Source organism: Zootoca vivipara, chromosome 4 (genome assembly GCF_963506605.1).
Source record: "Zootoca vivipara chromosome 4, rZooViv1.1, whole genome shotgun sequence".
In the NCBI taxonomy this organism is placed as follows: domain Eukaryota; kingdom Metazoa; phylum Chordata; class Lepidosauria; order Squamata; family Lacertidae; genus Zootoca; species Zootoca vivipara.
Genome location: NC_083279.1, coordinates 31,144,915 through 31,168,586, shown reverse-complemented (window position 1 = coordinate 31,168,586; position 23,672 = coordinate 31,144,915). Strand labels below are relative to the sequence as shown.

Sequence of the window (23,672 nt, the reverse complement as noted above, 5' to 3'; positions counted from 1 at the left end):
TCCCTTTTGTGATGCAGTTTCTCTTCTCAGTTACTATTTGCCTTTAATTCTAGTCCACCCCCCCCCCCCCGGGCTTGGTCTTAAGTTTAACATTGCTGCATATATATCTTTTTGTATTTCCTTCTAGAGCTTTGCTTGGTCATCTTGTTCCGAATGGTCTATCGGTTTACGAGTGCCTTTTGTGGTAGATGTTTGTCCAATGACGTTTGAACAACTGGATCTCTTACTGAGACAAGTGACGGAAGGAATGGATGGCACTTCGGACTGGCCCCCTCCGCAAGAGAAAGAATGTATGGCTGTGGCTACTCTGAACCTTCTGAGACTTCAGGTATCTTAATGGTTGCTGAACTAAGACTGAAATTACAAAAGCTGAACAATTGTGCAGATCACATTGACTTTTAAAAGTGCAATGGCCATTGTATTTTGTGTTGACTGTTGATTCATTTATTACAACCCCCCCCTGTAATTTGCCAAATACTTTGTAGTGCTAATCAGTTCAGAAGGAGTTGGTTGTTACATCAGTTTTCCTTTCTGCAAACTGCAGAATTTAAATAGTTTAAATATTTTAAGTAGTTAAAATAGTTAAAATAGTTAAAGAGTGGAGTGCAGTTCAAATAGCAGCGAATATGTTCAGCTAGGGAATTTATTACTGAGCTGGGATTGGAAGCTGAACCTAGATCTGCATAACTCAAGGCTAACACTACATTTGCTTTACCATGCCTTACTGGACAGTTTGGATATTCTGCTTTCATTTGCTAAATAACTTTTACAGACGATGGAAATATATATTTGGTGTTGCCAAACTGTTGTGCTTCAGCAAGTGTTTGAAACTTGGAAATAGAAAATGCTTCGGAATACTATTTCGTTCCCCCCTGAATGGGTTTCAGCTTTATCACTGATAAAGAAGCCTCTCTGTGTTTTGTCTTTCAGCTTCATGCTGCAATCAGCCACCAAGTGGACCCAGAATGTCTTGGTTTGGGGTTGGGCAGTGTCTTACTCAACAGCTTGAAGCAGACAGTAGTGACTTTAGCAAGTAATGCAGGTGTGCTCAACACCGTTCAGACAGCTGCCCAAGCAGTGTTGCAAAGTGGGTGGTCTGTGTTGCTGCCAACAGCCGAGGAACGAGCAAGGGCTCTTTCGGCACTTCTACCAAGTGCAGGTATGTTTTGTGCATGGTCACGTGGGTGGGGAAGGAAGATGTTGCCTAAACTGTTTCCTGCTCCCCCATATGCACATGTGTGTGTGTGTGTGTGTGTGTGTGTGTGTTGGCGTTCTAATCAAGTAAGAGTTCTGTCAATGTTTAGTTTCAGGGAATGAAACAAATGTAAGTCCAGGCCGTAGATTCATGATTGATCTTCTGGTTGGAAGCTTAATGGCTGATGGGGGTCTTGAGTCTGCACTGAATGCTGCGATCACTGCAGAAATCCAGGTATGTTTACTTTGTACAACTTGTACATTCTGATGAAATGGAAAAGATTACTGTTGGAAACCAGTTACTGGTAGTTTCAAACTTGCCCCTGTTCTTTGTTTAACTATTGTAATATAAAAGAGTGGCGTGAATATTCATTTTGTTTTGAAAGGACTAGAAAAGACTGCATAAGTAGGTGGGCATTTCATGTAGTAGATTAGAAAGCTGGCAGTGTCATTCCAGATCAACCTTGCTTTTCTATTGATTGAAAATATCCAGAGGTAACTGTATCACTTGTAACTTTTTTGTTTAAGAGGCTTTCTCTGTGTGTAGTCTGACCCTGCCTAGAATTTGGTGCCTCAAGCCCTCAAAAGCTTAGACTTGTGCATGAGGCTAATAGCCATGTAATAGCTGCATATTACACATAGCAAAGCCTCTTCTGCAGCTGCTTTGAAATCTATCACTGGCATTGCTGTGTCTTGTGAGGAGGGAAATGGCAGCTTGTGCTTCCATCTCAGCTCTATCCCGCTGTTCTCTTCCTTAATAGAAGAAGTTGGTCATGACTTTTAATAATAAAATAATAAATAAATAAATTAAATAAAGTGGATAGTAGATCAGTAATTCTGAAAATCTTAACTTCTTATGGCCTGGATAGTTGGCGTTGCCCTTTAGTGGAAGGCTGTTTTCCATTTTTACACCTCTTGTTGATATTGAGAAATGTGTGGCTTATAAAACCATAGCCATCGTTCTTCAGATGAAGAAATTAACGCAGCTATCTTTTTGGACAAGTTTCTCCATTACATCCATATTGTTCACTTTGAGGAAGTGATGGGAAAAGATGGGACAGCATCTTTTCAATGACAAATAGTTCCTCTGTGCCTGATGCTTTCATTTCCACATTTATCCAACCTACGGTGGGTTCAGGATTCTTTGAGCAGTGACTTATTCATTCAGTATCTTTGTGTCGTTGGGTTCAGCTGCTCATTCTACTCAAATTATTTCCAGTGCAGTCTCTGTTGCTTTCTGTCCATGAACCAGCCACATGGTCCTAATACCAGTGCCGGACTGCTAACTTTACTGCAGAAGGAAGAATCCAATAGAATATACTGTAGTGTGCAGGAATGACATTAATTCAGGCTTCCGTGGTGGAACATTCTGTGTCTTTTTTTAGTGGACATGACTCCCATCCGTTTCATCAGTACAGAATGTTTTCTGGTTTCACTTTCAACTTTTCATTTTGTAGGATATAGAGGCAAAAAAAGAAGCCCAGAAAGAAAAAGAAATCGATGAACAGGAAGCAAACGCATCGACACTTCACAGGAGTAGAACACCATTGGACAAAGACCTCATTAATACTGGGATCTATGAATCTGCAGGAAAGCAGAGCTTACCTCTGGTTCAGCTAATTCAGCAATTATTAAGGTAGTTTTTCAGCAAGGCTGTTTACTGAATCATTACCCTTTCCCACATTTTATTCTTTTAAAAAACAAAACAGAAAGCCTCTGGCCTCTGTTTCCTCCTATGCTGCTTCCTTGGGCAGTCTTTTTTTTTTTTAAAAAAAAGTTTACTGTGTGGTAATAATCGAGGTATAAGAAGGTATAATCAAGGTATAAGAAACTCAGCATGGCAAAACAGCAGACACATTTGTGAGCACATATTTAAGGGTGTATGTGCTAGTCTGCCATTTTGAGTGGCTAAACTGCATGGACAGTTTTCTTGCTGCTTTTGAAACAGAGAGGATTTTCAAAAGCAGATTGTAATATGGTGTCGGGGTTAGCCATTTTAAAATGGAAGAACTGTCCTGAGAATAGCCAAGCCCTAAGCATACCTAAAGTAGCTTTTTGGCTTTTGGCCAGTGTTCTTTATATTTTCCAGTTTGATACTATTTTGTACCTAAGAACACATATCCTACATTAATGCAATAGATTTAAGTAAGAATATCATATTGCCCAACACTTCAGCACAGTACTTCTTTTACAGCAGTTTATTTTGTCAACACCGATTGAACTGGGGATGACATAGAAAAATAATCTTCATTTTTTAGGAATACAAAACAAATTGCTCTTCTGAGACTGTAAAGGTGTCAATGTAGCCAATCAAAATGCATGAGCTTCCTGACTCCCAAGAATTACAACAAAATCTTAGTTTGTGCCTAATTAGTTGTTACCTGTTTATTCAAGATGTCTTTTAAAACCTTCTTTAAAACATTATTCCCATCAGGAATATTGCTTCCCAGACGATAGCTAAACTGAAAGATGTGGCTCGCCGTATTTCTTCCTGCTTAGATCATGAACATTACAGTAAAGAGAGGTCTGCTTCTCTAGACTTGCTGCTGCGTTTTCAGCGTTTGCTTGTGAGTAAGCTGTATCCAGGCGATAGTGTTGGCCAGATCCTGAATACATACAGTAAGTAGTACTTCTTTTTTAGAAATGGCTATTGCTAGCATGCTGTTGACGTCCATTTAAAAACTGTGTTAAATAATTTTTCAAATTGCTACTTTACTCTGCAAGTTTGTTGTTGTTTAGTCATTTAGTCGTGTCTGCCTCTTTGTGACCCCATGGACCATAGCACGCCAGGCACTCCTGTCTTCCACTGCTTCCCGCAGTTTGGTCAGACTACTGTTTGTAGCTTCGAGAATACTGTCCAACCATCTCATCCTCTGTCATCCCCTTCTCCTAGTGCCCTCAATCTTTCCCAACATCAGGGTCTTTTCCAGGGAGTCTTCTCTTCTCATGAGGTGGCCAAAGTATTGGAGCCTCAGCTTCAGGATCTGTCCTTCCAGTGAGCACTCAGGGCTGATTGCCTTCAGAATGGATAGGTTTTATTCTTCTTGCAGTCCATGGGACTCTCAAGAGTCTCCTCCAGCACCATAACTCTGCAAGTTAGCTGTGTTTAAATGCTTTAATAGTTAATAATAACAAGCCTTTTTCAGGTTTCGACTTTCTAGATGTTGCTTATGATATTTAAAAATAAAATGGTTGTTTTATTTTTTGACAGGTCCTGAGCTTTTAGGAGTTGGTTCTCTGTTGAAGAAATACACAGCCCTTTTGTGTACACATATTGGAGACATACTGCCTGTAGCGACTAGCATTGCATCCACCAGTCACAGGCATTTTGCAGAAGTATCTCGCATTGTAGATGGAGACCTAACAGGTACCGACTTGTCTTGTCCTTCGTTTTAGAGCCTGTCTACAGGGTTAAGTTTTCCAGAGTTTTGCTGAACGTCTCTATTTCCACTTAGGTGTCCTCCTTCCAGAGTTGGTCGTATCTATAGTACTTCTTCTCAGTAAGAATGCTGGGCTCATCCAGGAAGCCGGTGCGATTCCTTTGCTGGCTGGTCTACTAGAGCATTTGGACAGATTCAACCATTTGGCTCCTGGTAAAGAGAGAGATGACAATGAAGACTTGGCTTGGCCAGGAATAATGGGTATGTTCTTTCTTGCAAACGTTTAGAATCCTTGCTGGATCTTTCTAGCAGAGCTTCTAGCTTGTCTTTGCAGGTAGGCTTCAAAAGCTTTGTCTTGGCACAAAAACTACTTTGGACAGGTTACACAATTATGTAGTATTTTTCTTGCTCTTCGATTCCTCACTCTTTTGGTCGGACCTTTTGGTTGTGAACCATAGCAATAACATGTATTTTTTTCACCTGTTAGGTTCATTTTTTACAGGACAGAATTGCAGGAACAACGAGGAAGTGACACTAATACGGAAAGCCGACTTGGAGAACCACAATAAAGATGGCGGCTTCTGGACAGTGATTGATGGCAAAGTATACGATATAAAGGATTTCCAAACCCAGTCCTTAACAGGAAGCAGTATACTCGGTGAGATGTCACTTTGCTAACAAAACAGATACCAAACAGAGTCCTGTCTTGTTCAGTTGCCTCCTTAACAGTTTGTTCCCTGGTTTCTTTTAGCTCAGTTTGCTGGAGAGGACCCAGTTGTAGCTTTGGAAGCAGCTCTGCAGTTCGAGGATACAAGAGAATCGATGCATGCCTTCTGTGTCGGCCAATATATGGAGGTAAGAGAGTTTTCCAAACAATTGCTAGCGGGCACAAAGGACACCACCAGGTGGAATTATGTTCCTCCTGTTGCTTGAGGCAGGGTCTTCACACCTACTCACTCTTAATCAGGGCTTTTTTCAGCCGGAACTCACTCAGTTCCGGCACCTCTCAGGCGGGCGCCATTTCTGTTATAAGAGAACAAGGGAAGCATTCATGGTGAGTTCCGGCACCTCTTTTTCTAGAAAAATAGCACTGCTCTTAATTAATTACCTTTGTGATTAGACAACCTATCCAGTTTTTATGAATTCCTGATGTTGAGGTCTGGTTGTTTTCTTAGTTTTTAGGAAAGGAAAGACCCACCCACCTCAGCCTTCCCCACCCTTTTCCAAGCCACTTGTTGATTTCCCTCTTAGGGAATGTACAGAGACAACAGAGCTACATTTCTGGCGTTCAGCTGTGACTGTGGGATAGGACAGTTATTAGTTTTTCTCTATGGTTGGATCCCTTCCAGTCCTTTGCCCTTCCTGTGTCTCTCTCACGTTACAATTGAATACCATGTTCAGGTTCCTGATGATGCTTTTGTTAAACTCAAAACTCTTCAAGTACCTGCACATCACTTGATTACGAAGAGGTTGTTTTTTCTACTTCATGGATCGGGAAATTTGGTATTAGTCTTGAAATCTGTCATTCAGTATGCTATCACAGCTCTTTTGTTCTTTTCTTTTTTTGTTCTAGCCTGACCAAGAAGTGATTACTACGCCAGATACTGGTAGCCTATCATCGCCTCTCATAGACACTGAAAGAAATTTAGGGCTGCTTCTTGGTCTGCATGCTTCATATCTGGCATTGAGTACACCCCTTTCTCCTGTGGAGGTTGAATGTGCCAGTAAGAATATCTTTATTCCAATTAAATGTAACTAATATGAAATTGGGGGTGTGCTCATAGTTTTAGGTCCATGTTTTAATGGTAACCCTCTAACCACAGTGAGTGATTTAATGCTATACATCAGAGGTTTTCAACCTTTTTGAGTCCATGGCTTCCTGTACCACCTACATTTTTTTCTGCGGCACCCCCGTGGGGCTCAAGAGCCCAGTTACATCACCCCTTGCCTGCAGAGCTGGCAACCTCTCACCTTGTTTTGAGCACCCTCCCTTGTGGAGTGTTCCGTTAGCCTCCTCTCCTTAGGAGTTGTCTGGACAGCTGTTGCAGCTGTCCCTGGTCTCTGAGCTGCCCCCCACCCCACCCCGTCCCAAAGAGAGGTGCCTCCCAGAGACACCATTCACCTGGGGAGCTTGTAGCCAGGGCCGCTGCAATAAACAACTGTGCAAACCTTGGGGAGGCAGAGATGCAATAGGGCATCAGAGGAGGGAAGGAAAGAAAGAGGGACAGAGGCCAATGTTGCCAGCGGCACCCCTGACCATCATTCGAGGCCATCATTCAGGGTGCCATGGCACACTGGTTGAAAACCGCTGATATACATGTTTACTCAAAAATAAGCCCCACTGAGTTCAGTGGAACTTACTCTGGGGTAAGTGTTTATAGCTTTGAAGCCTTTATTACACAACTTGCCCATCATTTCTGTGGGCCAGTATGTAAAGCTGCAAAACAATTTCTATTTGAAGCATAATTCAGTTCAGTAATTTTTTGGATAGAACTCTACGTATGTGCAGCAAGTTAAGTACTTATGCAATGAAGTGAAAACAAGAAGCAAACAATCTTGGAGAAGGATAATTCTTCAATAAAACACTTAGTATACTACTTTGTTTCAAAACTGGCAGATGGTCTGACTTGGGAGAAATTATTGCTTTCCATGCATGAGTAAATGCATGGGCAAGGCTGAATAATGAAATAACAGGTATCTGATTCCCAAAAGTAGCTTAGTTCGAGTATAGATTGACGTGCATTGCTGCTGTCTTAACATTTTTTAAAACGATAGTTTGCTTTTGTTGCATTTTAAATTTTTGTGCTCAAGGTGGAGTGAAATAATGTGCTAAAATTTGTTGAAAATATGGGGCTAAATTACAGCTATTGATTAAGATGAACTATATCAAGGTGTGGCCGAAGCTCAGTAATGCACCTGCTTTGCTTGCAAAAGGTCCCAGTTCAGTCTTTAGCATCTCCATCTTCAATAAAACTTAAGTTCAGGTAGTAGGGAAAAGACCTGCTTCCCAAGACTGGAGAGCACTGCCAATTGGAGGAGATTTTATTGATCTAGATGGGTTAACTATTTTTCTTGTTCAGTATCTGAAACTAATTATTTTTTAATTATTTGAGGCAGAAAGGGAACTTCCACAAAACTGTTTCTGAAGGAATTCTCTAAAACATACATGCATCAAATATTGCATATAACTTCAGGGTAGACTATTGAATCCTCTTTTCTTAAGCAGAAGAATTACACTTTTACCTGCATAACAAAACTGCAAAAGCAACGTGCTTCAATGTCCTCCTATTCCTTTCAAACTATTCCCTTAAAATAAAATAAAATCTTGTAACACACTCTTTTAATGTATTTCTGTTCTTCTTGTAGAATGGTTGAAGTCTTCTATTTTCTCTGGAGGCTTGCAAACTAGTCAAATACATTACAGTTACAACGAGGAGAAGGATGAAGACCACTGCAGCTCCCCTGGCAATACCACCCCCAACAAATCAAAGCTGTATTCCCATCGACTGACCTTGAGTGACCACTCACAGCCATTTCTGCAAGCGATCGCAGACAACAACATCCAGGACCACACGGTGAAGGTAACAGTGCACTATGTGAAGGACACAGGCTGGTGCTTCCTACCCTTCCCAGTGGCCATAGCCCTCTAAGGCAGTGTTTCCCAACCTTGTGCCTCCAGCTGTTTTCGGACTACAATACCCATCATTCCTGACCACTGGTCTTGCTAGCTAGGGATGATGGGAGTTGTAGTCCCAAAACATCTGGAGGCACAAGGTTGGGAAACACTGCTCTAAGGAGACAAAGTTGGATGGATTATCTCACTCTAGCCATTGAAATGGTTGGTGGGATTCTTGGCAGCCGGGAACCTTGAGTCTCTTAGTTCAATGGTCCTCAACCCTGGGCCTCCAGATGTTTTGAGACTACAATTCCCATCATCCCTGACCACTGGTCCTGCTAGCTAGGGATCATGGAAGTTGTAGGCCAAAAACATCTGGAGGCCCAAGGTTGAGGACCACTGTCTTAGTTTATAGGAATATCAGGGATTATTATGCAATTGACCTCTGTGCATTGGGCCAGGATCTGCACTTTTATCAACCGGCAGTGGACTTTGTATTTGGGAACATTTGACTCTCAGTATTTTTTATTAACCAGAGATGGGGAGCCTGAAGCCCTCCAGTTGCTACTTAGCTGCCATTATCACTGACAGTTGGCTTTGCTGGCTGAAGCTTATGGGAGTCCAACAATCTCAGGGGAGGGCAAGATTTCCCACCCCTGCTAATGCAGATTTTTGTTACACCCCCCCCCCTCTCCATTGTGAGCTGAGTAGTTCCTGGCCTCCTTGTCAATAAATCATAGCAGGGCAAAGTCTTACCTTGCTAATAGGAATAGGATCACCTGAATAATTCAAATAGTGTATGTGTAGCAAATCATATAAAAGGCCTCTGGTTGGGTTTTTCTTCCTATTTCTCCTCAGGGCATTTTTCAGTTCTCTTTTTGGCTGGCGGCTGCTTTTAGTTTTGCTGATTGTTGCCTTGATCCCATACTACTCATTGAGGGTGTTGGAGCTACTACAGCAGCTCTAATTCATCTCTCCTCCCTCCCACCCCCAAACCCTTTCTCTTCTGAGCATGCCAGGAAAATAGCATCTGCCTTCTAAAAAAACACCACCACCACCAAACCAACCACCCCTGCAAAATTCTGCCTAATAACATAAATAAAACCATGTGTGAAATATGAAGTACAGTACGCTGTTCATCTAGCTGCCACTTTTTCCTTATGTTTGTGTATTATATTATCTTTTTATCCTAATTGGTTACCAGTGTGGCTTGCTTTGGGTGAGGAAAAATGGATTGTGGATTTCCCACAGATGGAGAAGCACATCTAAGAATGCTTCTTAAATAACGCCTCGAAAAAATGTTGTCTCTTGGGATTATACCATAGAAGGCAAAGGAAACTAGCATCCTGTGGCCTACGAGGGATGGGTTATAATTAGTAACTTTTGGAGACTTGTAGCTTTGTGGAGCCTTTATTTGAAATGACCTTATTTGAAAGTATAGCATACAGGAAAATGTAAGGAGAGGAGCTGAGATTTTTTGCTTCAGGGCCAGACTTGGCCATTCATGTTCTAATGACCTCCAGGTTTTACTTCTGTAATGCAATATAAGGGCACTGCCTCTTGAATCCAGAAACTGAAATGGTTTTGAAATTTGGCTTCCAGCGTTTTGACTCTTTGCCTGATTGCTCTTGGGTTCAGTCAACTCGCCAAAGTCCTAAATTGGAGTGGGGGGTGAAAGAGACTTTGGTTCTCCAGAGGTTGCTGAACCACAACTCCCACCAGCTCCAGCAAGCACAGCCATTCAGTGGTAGGGACTCTCGAAGTCATAGCTCAGCGACATTCGGAGGGGCCAAGGGTGCCCACACATGATGAAAGGTTCGGGGCAAAATATTTAAAGAATCTCCTCCTCCTATATGAAGCTGCCTGAGTGCTTCATTCTTCATTTAAGGCCTTACTTCAGGTAATGTCATGATCAGAAATGTGTCAGGTGGGTTACCCAGATCCTGAGAGCTACCACTGGAAAGACCTATCACTGTATTTTATCATCCTGCCAGAAGAATTTGGGGCTATTACTGCCTTTCGGGGGGCAGGGGGAGACCTGTGGCCCTCTGGATGGGCTCCATCTCTCAACAGACACATTCAGTGCTGCCAATACTCATGAATGATGAGACTTTTAGTCCAGCAAATTTGGAGGGCCAAAAGTTCTCCACATCTGCTTTTATAGTGATTTGATGCTGCTCCCATTTTCAGTTCCCCGCCCCTTTTCTTAAACTTGCATTGTTTGCAAGAGGGTTTTTTTTGGCCCCACTGTTTTACAATATTTTCTCTCTCTGCATATGTGTCTGCTTGTGAAGGATTAGATAAATGTAGTTATATAGATATAGATATAGATATAGATCCCACAGTAAATCTTCAGTATGCCGCAACTCTTTGCTCAGGTTTTTCTTGCGTAATGTACACACAGCATTATAGCACTATCAGGGACTCTTAGTAGCTCATAGGGACAGAGTTTGAAATGATTATCAGAACAAGCTTGCAAATATTTGTTAATTTATTATTATTATTATTATTATTATTATTATTATTATTATTATTATAAAAAGTAAAGTCCACTGCAATGTATGGATACTGCAGTGATATTTCAACTAAGTGTGTTTATTTTTGTGCAGGACTTTTTATGTCAAGTGGAGAGGTATTGCAAACAGTGCCACTTGACAACACCAATTACGTTCCCTCCAGAGCACCCAGTAGAGGAAGTAGGACGTCTGTTGCTATGTTGCCTTCTAAAGCATGAGGATTTAGGTATCTACATTTGACACACAATTGTTGTAAATTTCTTACTGTATTATTTTGAATTTTTTTTCTTCCGATGATGCAATGAGATCTTCTCTCTCATTCTCCCCTTAAAGGTCATATAGCGCTCTCGCTTGTTCATCCTGCTATGCTAGGAGTTGACCAAGTTAAACATCGTGTACTTCCAAAATCTGTAGCAGATGTGTGTCGTGTTGTCTACCAAGCAAAATGCTCGCTGATCAAGGTAAGCATCAGACCAGGGAATCACTGTTACCCTTTCTTGAGACATCAGGTGTTACTGTTGCCTTACTAACAGAGGGATCTGTTTGCATTGTTGTTTTAAGACTCACCAGGAACAAGGAAGATCTTACAAAGAGGTTTGTGCCCCTGTTATTGAGCGTTTGAGGTTCCTCTTCAATGAATTGCGTCCGGCAGTGTGTAATGACCTCTCCATTATGTCCAAGCTTAAAAGTCTAAGTTCTTTGCCCCGATGGAGAAGGGTAGTTCAGAAGATAATTAGAGAGCGAAGAAAAAAGAGAGGTAAATGTTTTGAAATACAATTTCTTGTTGAAGGGCAAGAGACTATTATGCATTTTGTCAGTTGGCTTGTGAGGTAGAATACAACATTCTCAAGCAAGACTTTTGCATCTCATTAAAAAAAGATTCCATAAATGTATATCTTGCTAGATTTCACCTAGGGCTCCATCTAATTGCAAAAGACATAGTGTAATTAGGAATTGGAGGGGCACAGTTCAGGGAGAGGGGAAAAGAAGGGGTGTCTACTTGCAGTTGCATGTCACTCTGAATTCTTTACATTTTTGTTAAGCAGTGTTTTCTATGGAAGCTCCCCTTTTTCTTGGTAAATTTTTAAAAAGTAGTTCTGCTCATGCTTTTGGAAGTGGACAAAGGTGACACAAATTTGATGTACAGTGGCACCTTGGTTCTTGAACAGCTTAGTTGTCAAACAAATCGGTGCTCCCGTTTGTGAACGTTTTTCGGAAGCCGAACCTCTGACGTGCCTTCTGCTTGAGTGCAGGAAGCTCCTGCAGCCAATTGGAAGCTGCGCCTTGGTTTTCGAAGGGTTTTGGGAGTCAAACGGACTCCCAGAATGGATTAAGTTTGAGAACCAAGGTACCACTGTATTGAAGTAACATTTTAACTGTATTTTGAAACTGTGTGTAACCCACCCTGGGGCCCAAGGGTGAAGGGGGGGGCACTATAAATATAGATAGATGATAGATAGATAGATAGATAGATAGATAAAGTATGTTTGCTTTATGTCTTGCTGCTAGTCCCTAAAAAATCCGAGCCGTCTGATGTGGAAGAGTCCAAAATTGGGAATGAGGAAAGTGATTTGGAAGAGCCCTGTGTCATACCTCACAGCCCTGTGACAGCTGATAAAAGGCCCTTGTCAGCCAAATCGCCCAAGGTATGCAGAGTATCAGGTAGTAAATATGGGCCAGCTGCACCGTAGCTGACGGCCATTCAGAATATGTGAACGTGGCAGCTGAGTGCCAGGCAATAATAATAATAATAATAATAATAATAATAATAATAATAATAATAATAATAATAAATTTATTATTTATACCCCACCCATCTGGCCGGGTTCCCCCAGCCACTCTGGGCGGCTTCCAACAAAATATTAAGTATGTATATAAAATATATAAAAGTATGTTTATCAGAGTGGTAGTCATGTTAGTCTGTTGCTGCAAAAGCAGCTGCGCAAAGAGAGAAATGAATTACATTATTAACAGTGGTCGTTCACAAAAGAGTAGATAACACAATAGGTTTCATCTTTGTGGCATACGTGCTGTACTGATGCCCAGTGATTTCACAGGCACTCTCTGTAGAGGAAAGTTGTGCATTTGGATATCCTTGCTGAACCTTACTTTGTATATACAGTACATGATACGCAAGTGTGCAAGGATTTCCTCACAGTCACACAGAGAGTGTTTAAGTGAAATGGCTCCAAGTCTTGGATGAACTTCCTTTGTGTCATAAATGTAGATTTTAAATGTCAGCATTGGCCTTCCTTTGTAGCTAAAAGTACAGTGGAACCTCGGGTTGCGAAAGTGATCTGTGCGGGAGGCATGTTCGCAACCTACAGTGCCGCGCCTGCGGACGCTTGTGACACAATTCAGTGTTTCTGCGCATGTGCAAAGTGCAATTTAGCATTTCTGTGTATGCGTGAGCGCCCAAAACCTGGAAGTAACCCGTTCCAGTACTTCTGGGTTTGGTGAGTCCGTAACCTGAAAACGCGCAACCTGCAGCGATCGCAACCTGAGCTATGACTGTAATTCCTTCTGCCTGGTGAATTCTACCTTTTTAAGTTAAAAAGTGTTGCACATGAATAAATGCAGTGTACATAATAGGTAACATTTGTAAAACCCTTCTTGGTCGTAGAACTTAATGCTCTAATTTTTTCTATATTAACGTGCCACTGTGGGGCAAGCACTATTTTCAGACTGATTCCTTAGGTTATTAATTCGAGTGTAAATGTGCATTTTGTTTTTTCTAGGATAAATGGCAGCCGCTGATCAACACAGTTACAGGTGTTCACAAATACAAATGGCTGAAACAGAACGTCCAGGGCTTATATCCCCAGTCTGCTCTTCTCAATACTATAGTTGAATTTGCTTTAAAAGAAGAGCCCATTGATGTTGAAAAAATGAGGAAGTGCTTACTAAAGCAGGTAAGACATGGCTCGCTTCATGTGGCAGGGCCTTACTGCGTAAAGATCTTACACAGAGAAAATAGTTACCTCCTTTGTCTCTCGTTTTGCAGCTAGAAAGAGCCGAGGTTCGTTTAGAGGGCATTGATACAATCCTAAAGCTGGCAACCAAGAGTTTTCTGTTGCCTTCTGCACAATACGCTATGTTCTGTGGATGGCAAAGACTTATTCCGGAAGGAACCAACATAGGGTAATTTTCGTTCTCCCTTGCATCTCACACTTGCTTCTTCATACCTAATCTGGTTCTTCATTGTGCTGTGTTTAGGATGGTGAAACATAGGGGTTTCACAGGAGGACCTTGGGAACTTTGATGGTGAACAAAAGCTCCACTATGGCACAGGTGGAGCATGAGGTGATGATGTTCATGGTCCTGGTGTGGCATTTATGTGTCATAGGAACTTGTTTCTTATAGTAGTAGAGGTGGGAAACCTCCAGCCTGCCAGGCGCCCCCCCCCATTTGGCCTGCATTGTATTTTGGCTCAAACTATAGCCACTTGCCCATCACTAATAATATAATGTCAGGTGCAGGACAGTTAAAGCTGCAGCACCAAATTCCAAAGTATGAGTCTGCATCCCCACTTCTTCCTTTGCAGTCGCAGGTTTAAATTTGAATCGCCAGATGTCATGACATATGACATTAGGTGATGGTCAGGTGGGGGCAGCTGCATGCAGAGTGGTCCAGATCTGGGTTCAGCCCCCTGACCAGATCCTACCCTTCTCATCGAGCTAATGCAAATGTGTACTGGGAAAGTCTTGCAAAGACACAGAAGGTGGGGTTCTGAGAGGGTTTGAACAGCAGGTGGGCAGCTTTTTCTGGCTTGCGTGTGGCCCCCAACACTGCTGTCGCACTTTGCAGCAGTATCCACTTGTGATGCAAAATAGGAGTTAAGGTAGGTTACAATTCTGAAAGCGCTGGAAATCATCACTTGCTTGTTATCCACATAGGGAACCCTTAACGGACTGCTTAAAGGATGTGGATCTGATTCCGCCCTTCAATCGTATGCTCCTGGAAGTTACTTTTGGGAAGTTGTACTCATGGGCTATTCAGAACATTCGGAACATCTTGCTTGATGCTAACAGCAGGTTCAAAGAACTAGGTGAGCATTACCAATACTGTTCTGTAATTTAAAATTAAAAAATAAAAACTCCACAATTTGTTTACTTTTCTTTTGTGTCTGTTAGTTGGGTGCAAGTTGTTGAATTTCCACCAAGTTACAAAAGTACTTTTTGCACATCTTGTAGCCACCAAATCGTGCCTGTGGATTTGATGCTCCTTTCTCCCCCTAAACCACCTATCCAAAGCTGGCTGTGGGGACATGGCGTATTCAGGGATGTTGTTGGGGTTGTTCTTAACGCTCTTCCATGTTGCTTCTGGGGAGTTTAGTTTCTTGGGAGAAAGATGGAAGGAAGTGAGGCCTCTCTCCTGAGGTGCACATTCTGGGTAGTACTTTTGGCTTTGGCTCATAATCTTGTTCCTCCTTTGAAGATTTGGCTATCAAGCAAATCTTGTTAGTGACAATACATCCAGTGAAATGTGGTTTTGTATTTGCAAGCCTTACTTAGATGAAGTGCTGTCAAGTGCATCTGTTCTTTCCTTGGAGAGCCTGCTGGGAATGTCTGAAAACAGAGGCAACTTAACTAGTAAACCAGTTCCAGAAGCAAACTAACAGTCATCTCAAGGTTATTTACTTGAACCGATAAGCAGCCATTGCTTTGCGTGTGTATGTTAAAATATGTCCTATTTCTCTGCTAGGAATCCAACCTGTTCCCCTGCAAACCATTACCAATGAGAACCCTGCGGGACCAAGCATTGGGACTATTCCACAAGCGCGTTTCTTATTGGTCATGCTTAATATGCTAACCCTACAGCATGGCGCAAACACCATGAACCTTCTTCTCAATTCTGGCATGTTGGCACTGACGCAAACCACGTTGCGACTGATAGGTACATTTGCTACTTGGGAAAGACCCATATTACCTGTCATTTCACTGTTGGGAACAAAATGTTTGGTCTGCTTTAGAACCCTTAGAATATTTCCTACTGGAGGTGGTCTTGTAGGAAGCTTAAAGCTTACTGGGAAATGATATACAATGAATTGAAAAGAATGTTCAAAATACCTTTTGTAAAAAACCCCAGAAGCTTTTCTTTTGGGAATAGGGACAGAACTACATAAATTGTATAGAAACTTACTCATGTTCGCTACTACAGTAGCAAGAATGCTACTTGCCCAAAAGTGGAAAGAAGCAGAAGTCCCAGTAAAGAAAGAATGGATACAAAAACTTATGGAATATGCAGAAATGGCGAAACTTAATGGAATAAGAAATCAAGATAACAAACTTTTTATAAACGAATGGAAATGGTTTATTGAATATTTACAGATAAATTGCAAACAGATAAAAGCGTTAGCAGGATTATTGTAATAACCTGCAGTTTCATAAGAGTATATATTTGAAATAGATAATTAAATGAGCAAATTAAATGAATTTGGATATGCAGAAGATATTAAAACTCTGAGATGTTAAATTGATTGTAAAACTAATGAAATGTATAAACTTGAAAAGTATAAATAAAAACTTTTTAAAAATAATTTTAAAAATAGAATATTTCCTACCATAGAACTATGCCTTTTTGGCTTTGCACATTGAACAAAGATATTACATTATTGTGGAGACTGCTTTGGAAAGCTGGAATAAGTTACTACTTTTGATATTAGTTATCTGTTAACAGCTGCAATATCTCAAGATACCTCTCATTAAATTAGGGCCTAGTTCAGACAACATCGAGGAAGATATGCTTGCTTCGTCCCGTGGCGTTTCTGCTACAGTCCTAGAAGAGTCCAGGAAGGAGACTACTCCAGTTCAGCTTCCTGTGTCAGGGCCAGAGTTGGCATCCATGATGAAGATTGGCACCAGAGTGATGAGGGGGGTGGACTGGAAGTGGGGAGATCAGGTACTGCTTGCCTATGTCTGCCATATATTTTATTTGCTGGATATCAGTTCACTCTATGATCTTAATTATTGGCCATCTGTTTTTTAAACTTTCCTGTATTACTGCTGCTCTTCCCTTCAGGATGGCCCTCCTCCAGGCTTGGGGCGTGTGATTGGAGAGTTGGGTGAAGACGGCTGGATTCGAGTTCAGTGGGACACTGGCAGCACCAATTCTTACAGGATGGGGAAAGAGGGAAAATATGATCTCAAGCTGGCTGAGCCACCACCTGCTTCTCAGCCTACAACAGAAGACTCGGACACAGAGGATGATTCTGGTAAGGTGTTTTTGTGCTGAACAAGTGGTAATGTAGCTACCATGCAGTAAGTAAGTGGTTTGAACAAATAGGTCTTGTTCTACTCTCACCTCGTTTTTCAAGAAAGAGATCCAACTAATTTAGAGAACACTTGGTAGTTTTGTAGTTATAGGTATTCCTAGAATATGCATTCTCCTCTTCCAGTCATAAGACGTCAGGGATGTAGAGAGGTTAAAAACCTAGCTATTCTGGGCATTGACATTATAAGAGTGGCTGGGGCAACCTAGCCAGATGGGTAGGGTTTAAATAATAACCTTACTATTATTATTAACCACCTTTTAACTTGCTGAACTTACTAACATTGCTCCAGCTGCTGGGAACAGAATGTGGAGTTTAGTTAATTTTTGGTTAATTTCCCTTCCAGTGCTGGTACTTGAGTGGCATGTTGGTATACGGTAGCACCACATCTTGCATGCAGTTAACCTGTGCAATGTCAACCTAGCTCAGTTGAAATCTCGCAGATTAATTGCACACAAGGCGGAGAGCTCAAAAAGCTTCTTTTGCACCGGGTGTTCCTGGTGCTCAAAGAGCTTTTAAGCTCTTAGGCTTGCTTACCAAGCTCTGGAAGGCTCTTGTGAGAACTTGTGGAAACGTGGACAGCCCTGCAACATCTTGCAAGAGAACATTCCAGAACCCAGTAAACTCTTAAAAGCTCTTAAAAGTTCTCCACCTTGCTTGGAAGGTAAGGATGGCTGCATGGGGGCAGTTCGGGTGTATGCATTTCTATGTATGCATGTTATCCCCGGTATGTAAACCCCCACTCAAGACTCGATCATATTGTAATATTGGTCCAGTTATTATTTTTCTTCATCATGCCATTCTGAACCTGTGGAAGATTAATTTGTTTGGAAAAACAACATTAAATTGGATATTTCTGATTTCCCTTTCTTTGACGGGTTTGTCCAAGGTTAAGGAAATTCTGGCATTTTTAAAAAAATACTTGTAGGTTTAAAGTGAAAGTCAATATCCAGGGGTGTCTATCCACCAGTGGAACAGGCACAGTTAGTGGAATGGATTCTCTCCCTCCTCTTCGGCCTACTGTGTGTCTTCCAAATATGCACACAGGAGGGTTGGGGGGGACCCTCTAGAACACATTTGGGAGCATTGGGGTAGGGCTGTACTGGGGAGGAGGGAGAGAAAAGGGAATCCCTGAGCCGAAATCGCCTTACACAGTGCTTGCTGTCACCCAGTGTTCGGAGACCTGAATTAATTCGATTGTGAAAATAAGGAGGTTGCAACGGAGCACATCCATTTCATTGTCTTCTGTCATTTATTTTGACTCTTGTTTCAGAAGGAGAACAAGTTGAAAGAAATCTCCACCCCACTTCCATGATGCTGACAAGCACAGTGAATCTGCTGCAGACTCTCTGCCTCTCGGCTGGAGTCCACGCTGAAGTCATGCAGAACGAAGCAACAAGAACTTTGTGTGGGCTGCTGCGCATGCTAGTCGAGAGCGGGACCGTGGACAAAACAGGTAGATTCATGCACCAGATCAAAGTCTTGTTTTGTGTGCCGAGTCCTTCATCCTCATATCAGTGGAACCTATTGTGGCTCCTCAACTTAGAATGATTTGCCTCATTCCATGTCTGCAGCAGTGCATTTTTAAAAAGCATATTTAAAAGAGCTTTTCCATTTGTTAACAGAGCAAACAGGCCTTTGTTGCAGAGCGATTTCCGGTGCTTCGCTTTCATCCGTGTTTTGTTGTTTTCCTTAGGTTTTCATAGTTATCCTGTTGCGGTCAACTAAAACAGGCAAAAGTACATGATATTGTGCATGCTTTCTGAAGCTGATAAATAAAACCAGCTATTCTGCAACACGAAAGCCATTTATTGAAAAAGCCGGTTTGCTTTAGATGCTTTGTGGCAAATAATTCAGGTCTAAATGCACAAATGTAGTAACCTTGGGCAACTAAGAGCACTTAAGAGTGTTTCTTTTTTAAAAAATAAATTCCAGCTTCTTTACCAAATACATTGGTTAATAAAGAACAGCACAGGAGCTGGTGTTCACTGGGATTCATCCGAAGTATAGCCCTCATGCCTCAGATGTGCAGCACTCTTAGTACGTCGCAATGGATAACGCTCCTAATGAAAATCGTCGAGGGACATGAATCGTTTACTGCTGCATCTCTGCAACGACAGGTAATGCCTTTCATTGCTGGAAGTATCTAGTGGGCTACAGCTGAGTCATAATAGGGTTTGAAAGCCGCACTTCGTATCTGTGGCTCGATTCGAGATCAGGCACCTTTCTCTTGAAAGCGATGAAGCAGGAAGAAGATGTAGAACGGTTTCATTGCTGCATTTTGCCTAGATGTGAAAGAGGAAGTGGAAATGTGGCTTGTTGGGTCCCTAGCAGGGGGATTTTTTTCCACACACTGGGTTGACATTAGGCAGTTATTTGCAGCTTATATACATAACATTACAGGTTACATGTTGTTTAGTTGTTTAGTCGTGTCCGACTCTTCATGACCCCATGGACCAGAGCACGCCAGGCACTCCTGTCTTCCACTGTCTCCCGCAGCTTACATACCTAAAGTCTTTATTAAAACTCATTTTTAATTGTAACACATGAGAAAATGGCTCCATATTTTTTTTTAGAAAGAGGAGCTTATTTTGTGCAAGGAGGCATAAGAGCGTCTTCCTACTTGCAGAACTAAGTGTTCTTTTCTAGTAGCTCGAGAGACTTCTTTAAAATATACCGGTATATGTTTTCTCCTTTCATCTTTTAGATTCTTGCAGTGCACTTACTACAAGCAGTCCTTCCTTCCTGGGATAAAAGCGAAAGGTCAAGGGATATGAAATTCCTAGTGGAAAAATTGTTTGGTTTCCTTGGCTGCCTGCTTACCACTTGCTCTTCAGATATCCCACTGCTCAGAGGTAGGAGAATATTATGTCTTCAGTGTTGTATTCTTATATTTTTAACCATATTGATGTCTTTCTATGAGTTTTTCTCTTTTTCCAATTTTTTTGGCAGAATCTACTCTGAGGAGGAGGAAGGCAAGGCCTCAGGCCTCTCTCACGGCCACTCACAGCAGTACTTTGGCAGAGGAGATAGTGGCACTGCTGAGGACATTGCATTCACTGAGCCAGTGGAATGGACTCATAAACAAGTACATCAACTCTCAGCTAACCTCCATCACCCACATCTTTGCAGGAAAACAGTCAGAAGGGGTAGTTCCCGCATCTTAAAATCAACTCATTTTTGTTTTAAATCTAGTAATCGTTAAATGGATTCTGTCAAACTATTTAAAAGCTATGATATATTTTTTGTGAAGTGATTGCCTTCTTTAATGTGAAATAATATCAAATATTACTGCATGTTGTTTTTCTTGAACTGCGAATATTTGCCAAAAGGGAAGCCCCCGCTACATTGTGCCTTTTCTCCTCCCCCCCCCCCCTAGGCTGTTTTGGAAGACTTCTTTCCTGACTCTGAGAATCCAGAAGTGGGAGGCTTGATGGCTGTCCTGGCAGTCATTGGCGGAATAGATAGTCGCTTGCGGTTAGGTGGCCAAGTCATCCATGATGAATTTGGAGAAGGCACAGTGACACGAATCACCCCGAAAGGAAAAATCACAGTGCAGTTTTATGACATGAGAACCTGTAGAGTCTGTCCCCTCAGTCAGCTAAAACCAGTAAGTGTATTTAAGTGACGCCTTGCTTAAGGTGTAAGCTGAGTGCAATGCATTTTACGTGGACTGTTTGTTTGTTCATTTTGGGAAATATTCTCCTGGCTGGCAAGCAGCAATTTGCGCATCCCGCCAAAAAGCTGATATTTTTCTTTCAAGTGCCATTCATCACTGCTCGGATAAGGTAATGTACCAAAACTTTTCTGTTTTCTTTACCTCATTGTTGTTTCACTCTGGGAAAGGAAATTTTGTCAGCCCCTTCTGCATTGGTCTTGGGGCATGTCTGCCTTTTACAAGCATCCGGAGGGAATTCTTTCAGGTTGGAAGCAAAGTAATGAACACAACTTACAAGGAATTTATACTAAAATGTATATTTAAAATGTCTGTTTTTCTATAGCTCCCAGTCATTCCTTTTAATGTGAATAATTTGCCATTCACTGAACCAATGCTCTCTGTCTGGGCTCAGCTGGTGAACTTGGCTGGAAGTAAAGTTGAAAAACACAGAATAAAGACTCCAAATCAGGGTGTTTCGGGTATGTTATTCTTGATTTGTAAATACTGTGCTCTCTCTAAAAGGATGCTGCTCTTAAAAAGATTATGGCAAAGTATGTTGATTTAAAGAATGTTTCTTAATTGGTGGTGTTTTATGTTTAATTTTTATCCCTATTGTACCTTTATTGTATACCACTTGGAGACTTGAAAACATCTGTTTTCAGTCAGTAGAGTCAAAGGTTTGTATGCTGAATGATAAGAATGAATGGAAGAAGTGAACGGCATTAATGAGGAATATATAAAACTAACACTGTGACTGAAACGGTAGTGCTTCTTGGCTATGATAAAAATACAGTTCAGTATTTATTTATTTTCCTGTTTCTTCATATCTTCAAGCTTTATTTTAACTGTGTATTAAAATATAAAAAGTTTCTATTAATAAGCATTCTAGCAGGAATGGGAAGAAAGAAACAAGCACTGTGATTTTTAAATGAACAGTGTAATTTGTGAGTTTTAGGGCTGTTCCCTCCAACCCAGGGGTACAACATGATCCGGGGAACACTTGACTTGGCCCCAAGTAAAATTGGGAGGGGTAGGGAGTGGAGTCACACCAAAGTCATGTTTTGGTCTACCACCTTGATTCAAAATGGTGCTCAGCATCCAAGGCTGTGGCCCCCACCTTAAGAACTCTTGTGCCAAGTTCGGTAATGATATATTGAGAGCTGGCAGAAACTATGCCCCCAAATGGGCAAAGTCATGCCAAAGTGATGTTTCAGTCCACCATCTTTGATTCAAATTCCTGTCCGGTGTCCAAACACCAATGAAGCCTGCGACCCCCACTTTGAGAACCCTTGTGCAGAGTTTGGCACAGACAGACAAACCACTTTCCAAAATAAGTATTTGTAGATCAATTCTTCCTATTTATTTTGCTAAGCAATGCCTATCATATGTTTTGGACAGGCCAAATAGACTTGGATCTGCTCAGATGCCAGCAGTTAAAACTATACATACTAAAAGCAGGCCGAGCTCTGCTTTCTCACCAGGATAAATTAAGACAAATCCTATCTCAGCCTGCAGTGCAAGATGGTGGCTCACTTCCCACAGGTAATAATATTCTGCTTGATTACAAGGTTGGTAAGGGTTTTCTTTCTTTTTTTCTACTGTTGAAGTAGGCAGACGAATAGAGGAAAGGACCAGTTCTTATCTGTGTTTTTGGTTTTGTGCATGATTGTCTTCACTTACCGTGAGTTCCTTTCTGGCAGGACATACATGGTGTTTTGTTTTTAAATGTTGAAAGTCAAAAAGGTGAAAGTAGAAGCATTTTCTGTCTGTAACAAGCAATTTCTTCCCAACAGTAATGTTCTCTGTGCATTTTCATATTGTTTAATAATTGCATCTGAAAGCAGAAACACTGAAAGGATACAGCAACAAAGAGAGCTATGTAGGGGCCATTTTACTTCTAGGGAATTGATATTATTGTGTTTGATATGGAGAGTATTCAGCAATGAGTTACCCTGTTCCACTGAAACTAGGAAATTAAGGTTTCTTCAAGAAATCTGATACTTACCCAGTGTTAATGATTATTGTCTCATTGCCTGTTATTTTCCCTAGATTATTATTATTTTTAAATAATTGAATAAAATCTCAGATGGTATAAACTAATCAGTGGTTAGTTGAAATTTTCCTCAAGCTTTCGCTGTGAGCGATTTCAGTCACTGTTAAGAGTTGAAGCTCTTTTTCCATTTCAGTTTTAACATTTTTATGTACCAACATAATAGAGATAAAGAGAGTTCTGGAAGTAGACATTTAAATACAAAACATCTTCTCAGAATTCAAAACTTCATTTTTTTTCATGTTTTTGTTTTTTTTAAAGAGGTGTTTGTATCTGAAATGAGACACCATTGAAAAGTAATGTTATTGGTAGACTATTTCAGTTTCTGGTAGTTTCTGAAACTTAAATCCACTTTCCTTGGCTTAAGATGATGGCGTAGTGGCATCGCCTGATGTTGGAGACATGTCTCCTGAGGGACCTCAGCCACCCATGATCCTCTTGCAACAACTGCTGACGGCAGCAACACAGCCATCACCTGTGAAGGCCATTTTTGATAAGCAGGAACTTGAGGTAAGATCTTGGCTTTCTCCCATGAAGGAGAAATAGTATCTGTTTTATTTAGATAGGGAATAATAGAATAAAAACTTTCTCCCAAGGCAATTCATAGTTTAAAGCAGTGGCTTGTAATATAATAGGCTTTCCCTTCCTGATCATGTTTATCTCAGAGACTGCCTACAGCCTCTAATCACAGCATCCAATGCTGGTCACAGCCTCAGGCTACAACAGGCACCCCCAAACTGCGGCCCTCCAGATGTTTTGGCCTACAACTCCCATGATCCCTAGCTAACAGGACCAGTGGCCAGGGAGGATGGGAATTGTAGTCCAAAACATCTGGGGGGCCGAAGTTTGGGGGTGCCTGGGCTACAAGGTTCCTGGGTCAAGCCCTAGATCTCTTGGTGCTTTGTTAGTTTGAATGTGCCACAAGACCTGGAGTAAATAATAAATCCTATAAATGTTGTATAGTGGTACCTCGGAAGTCAAACGGAA

General features: G+C 41.4%; 1 protein-coding gene across 5 annotated transcripts in view; it reads left to right on the top strand.

Annotated features, from left to right (window-relative positions):
- HERC2 (HECT and RLD domain containing E3 ubiquitin protein ligase 2) overlaps positions 1-23,672 on the top strand; it is a 94,496-nt gene that overhangs the window by 24,394 nt on the left and 46,430 nt on the right. For 3 of the 5 annotated variants that reach the window (XM_035116816.2, XM_035116812.2, XM_035116813.2), the window contains exons 17-45: positions 128-328; positions 931-1,159; positions 1,305-1,429; positions 2,652-2,830; positions 3,629-3,813; positions 4,406-4,561; positions 4,650-4,835; positions 5,062-5,232; positions 5,326-5,429; positions 6,148-6,298; positions 7,941-8,155; positions 10,800-10,932; positions 11,040-11,167; positions 11,268-11,463; positions 12,216-12,352; positions 13,445-13,618; positions 13,711-13,847; positions 14,603-14,754; positions 15,411-15,602; positions 16,420-16,607; positions 16,728-16,920; positions 18,251-18,433; positions 18,913-19,097; positions 19,685-19,832; positions 19,930-20,126; positions 20,357-20,587; positions 20,979-21,114; positions 22,034-22,177; positions 23,053-23,195. In XM_035116816.2, coding sequence (XP_034972707.1) covers positions 128-328; positions 931-1,159; positions 1,305-1,429; positions 2,652-2,830; positions 3,629-3,813; positions 4,406-4,561; positions 4,650-4,835; positions 5,062-5,232; positions 5,326-5,429; positions 6,148-6,298; positions 7,941-8,155; positions 10,800-10,932; positions 11,040-11,167; positions 11,268-11,463; positions 12,216-12,352; positions 13,445-13,618; positions 13,711-13,847; positions 14,603-14,754; positions 15,411-15,602; positions 16,420-16,607; positions 16,728-16,920; positions 18,251-18,433; positions 18,913-19,097; positions 19,685-19,832; positions 19,930-20,126; positions 20,357-20,587; positions 20,979-21,114; positions 22,034-22,177; positions 23,053-23,195 — 4,899 coding nt within the window. The remainder of the gene's footprint in view (positions 1-127; positions 329-930; positions 1,160-1,304; positions 1,430-2,651; positions 2,831-3,628; positions 3,814-4,405; positions 4,562-4,649; positions 4,836-5,061; positions 5,233-5,325; positions 5,430-6,147; positions 6,299-7,940; positions 8,156-10,799; positions 10,933-11,039; positions 11,168-11,267; positions 11,464-12,215; positions 12,353-13,444; positions 13,619-13,710; positions 13,848-14,602; positions 14,755-15,410; positions 15,603-16,419; positions 16,608-16,727; positions 16,921-18,250; positions 18,434-18,912; positions 19,098-19,684; positions 19,833-19,929; positions 20,127-20,356; positions 20,588-20,978; positions 21,115-22,033; positions 22,178-23,052; positions 23,196-23,672) is intronic. The other 2 variants (XM_035116815.2, XM_035116814.2) reach the window with 2 other exon arrangements.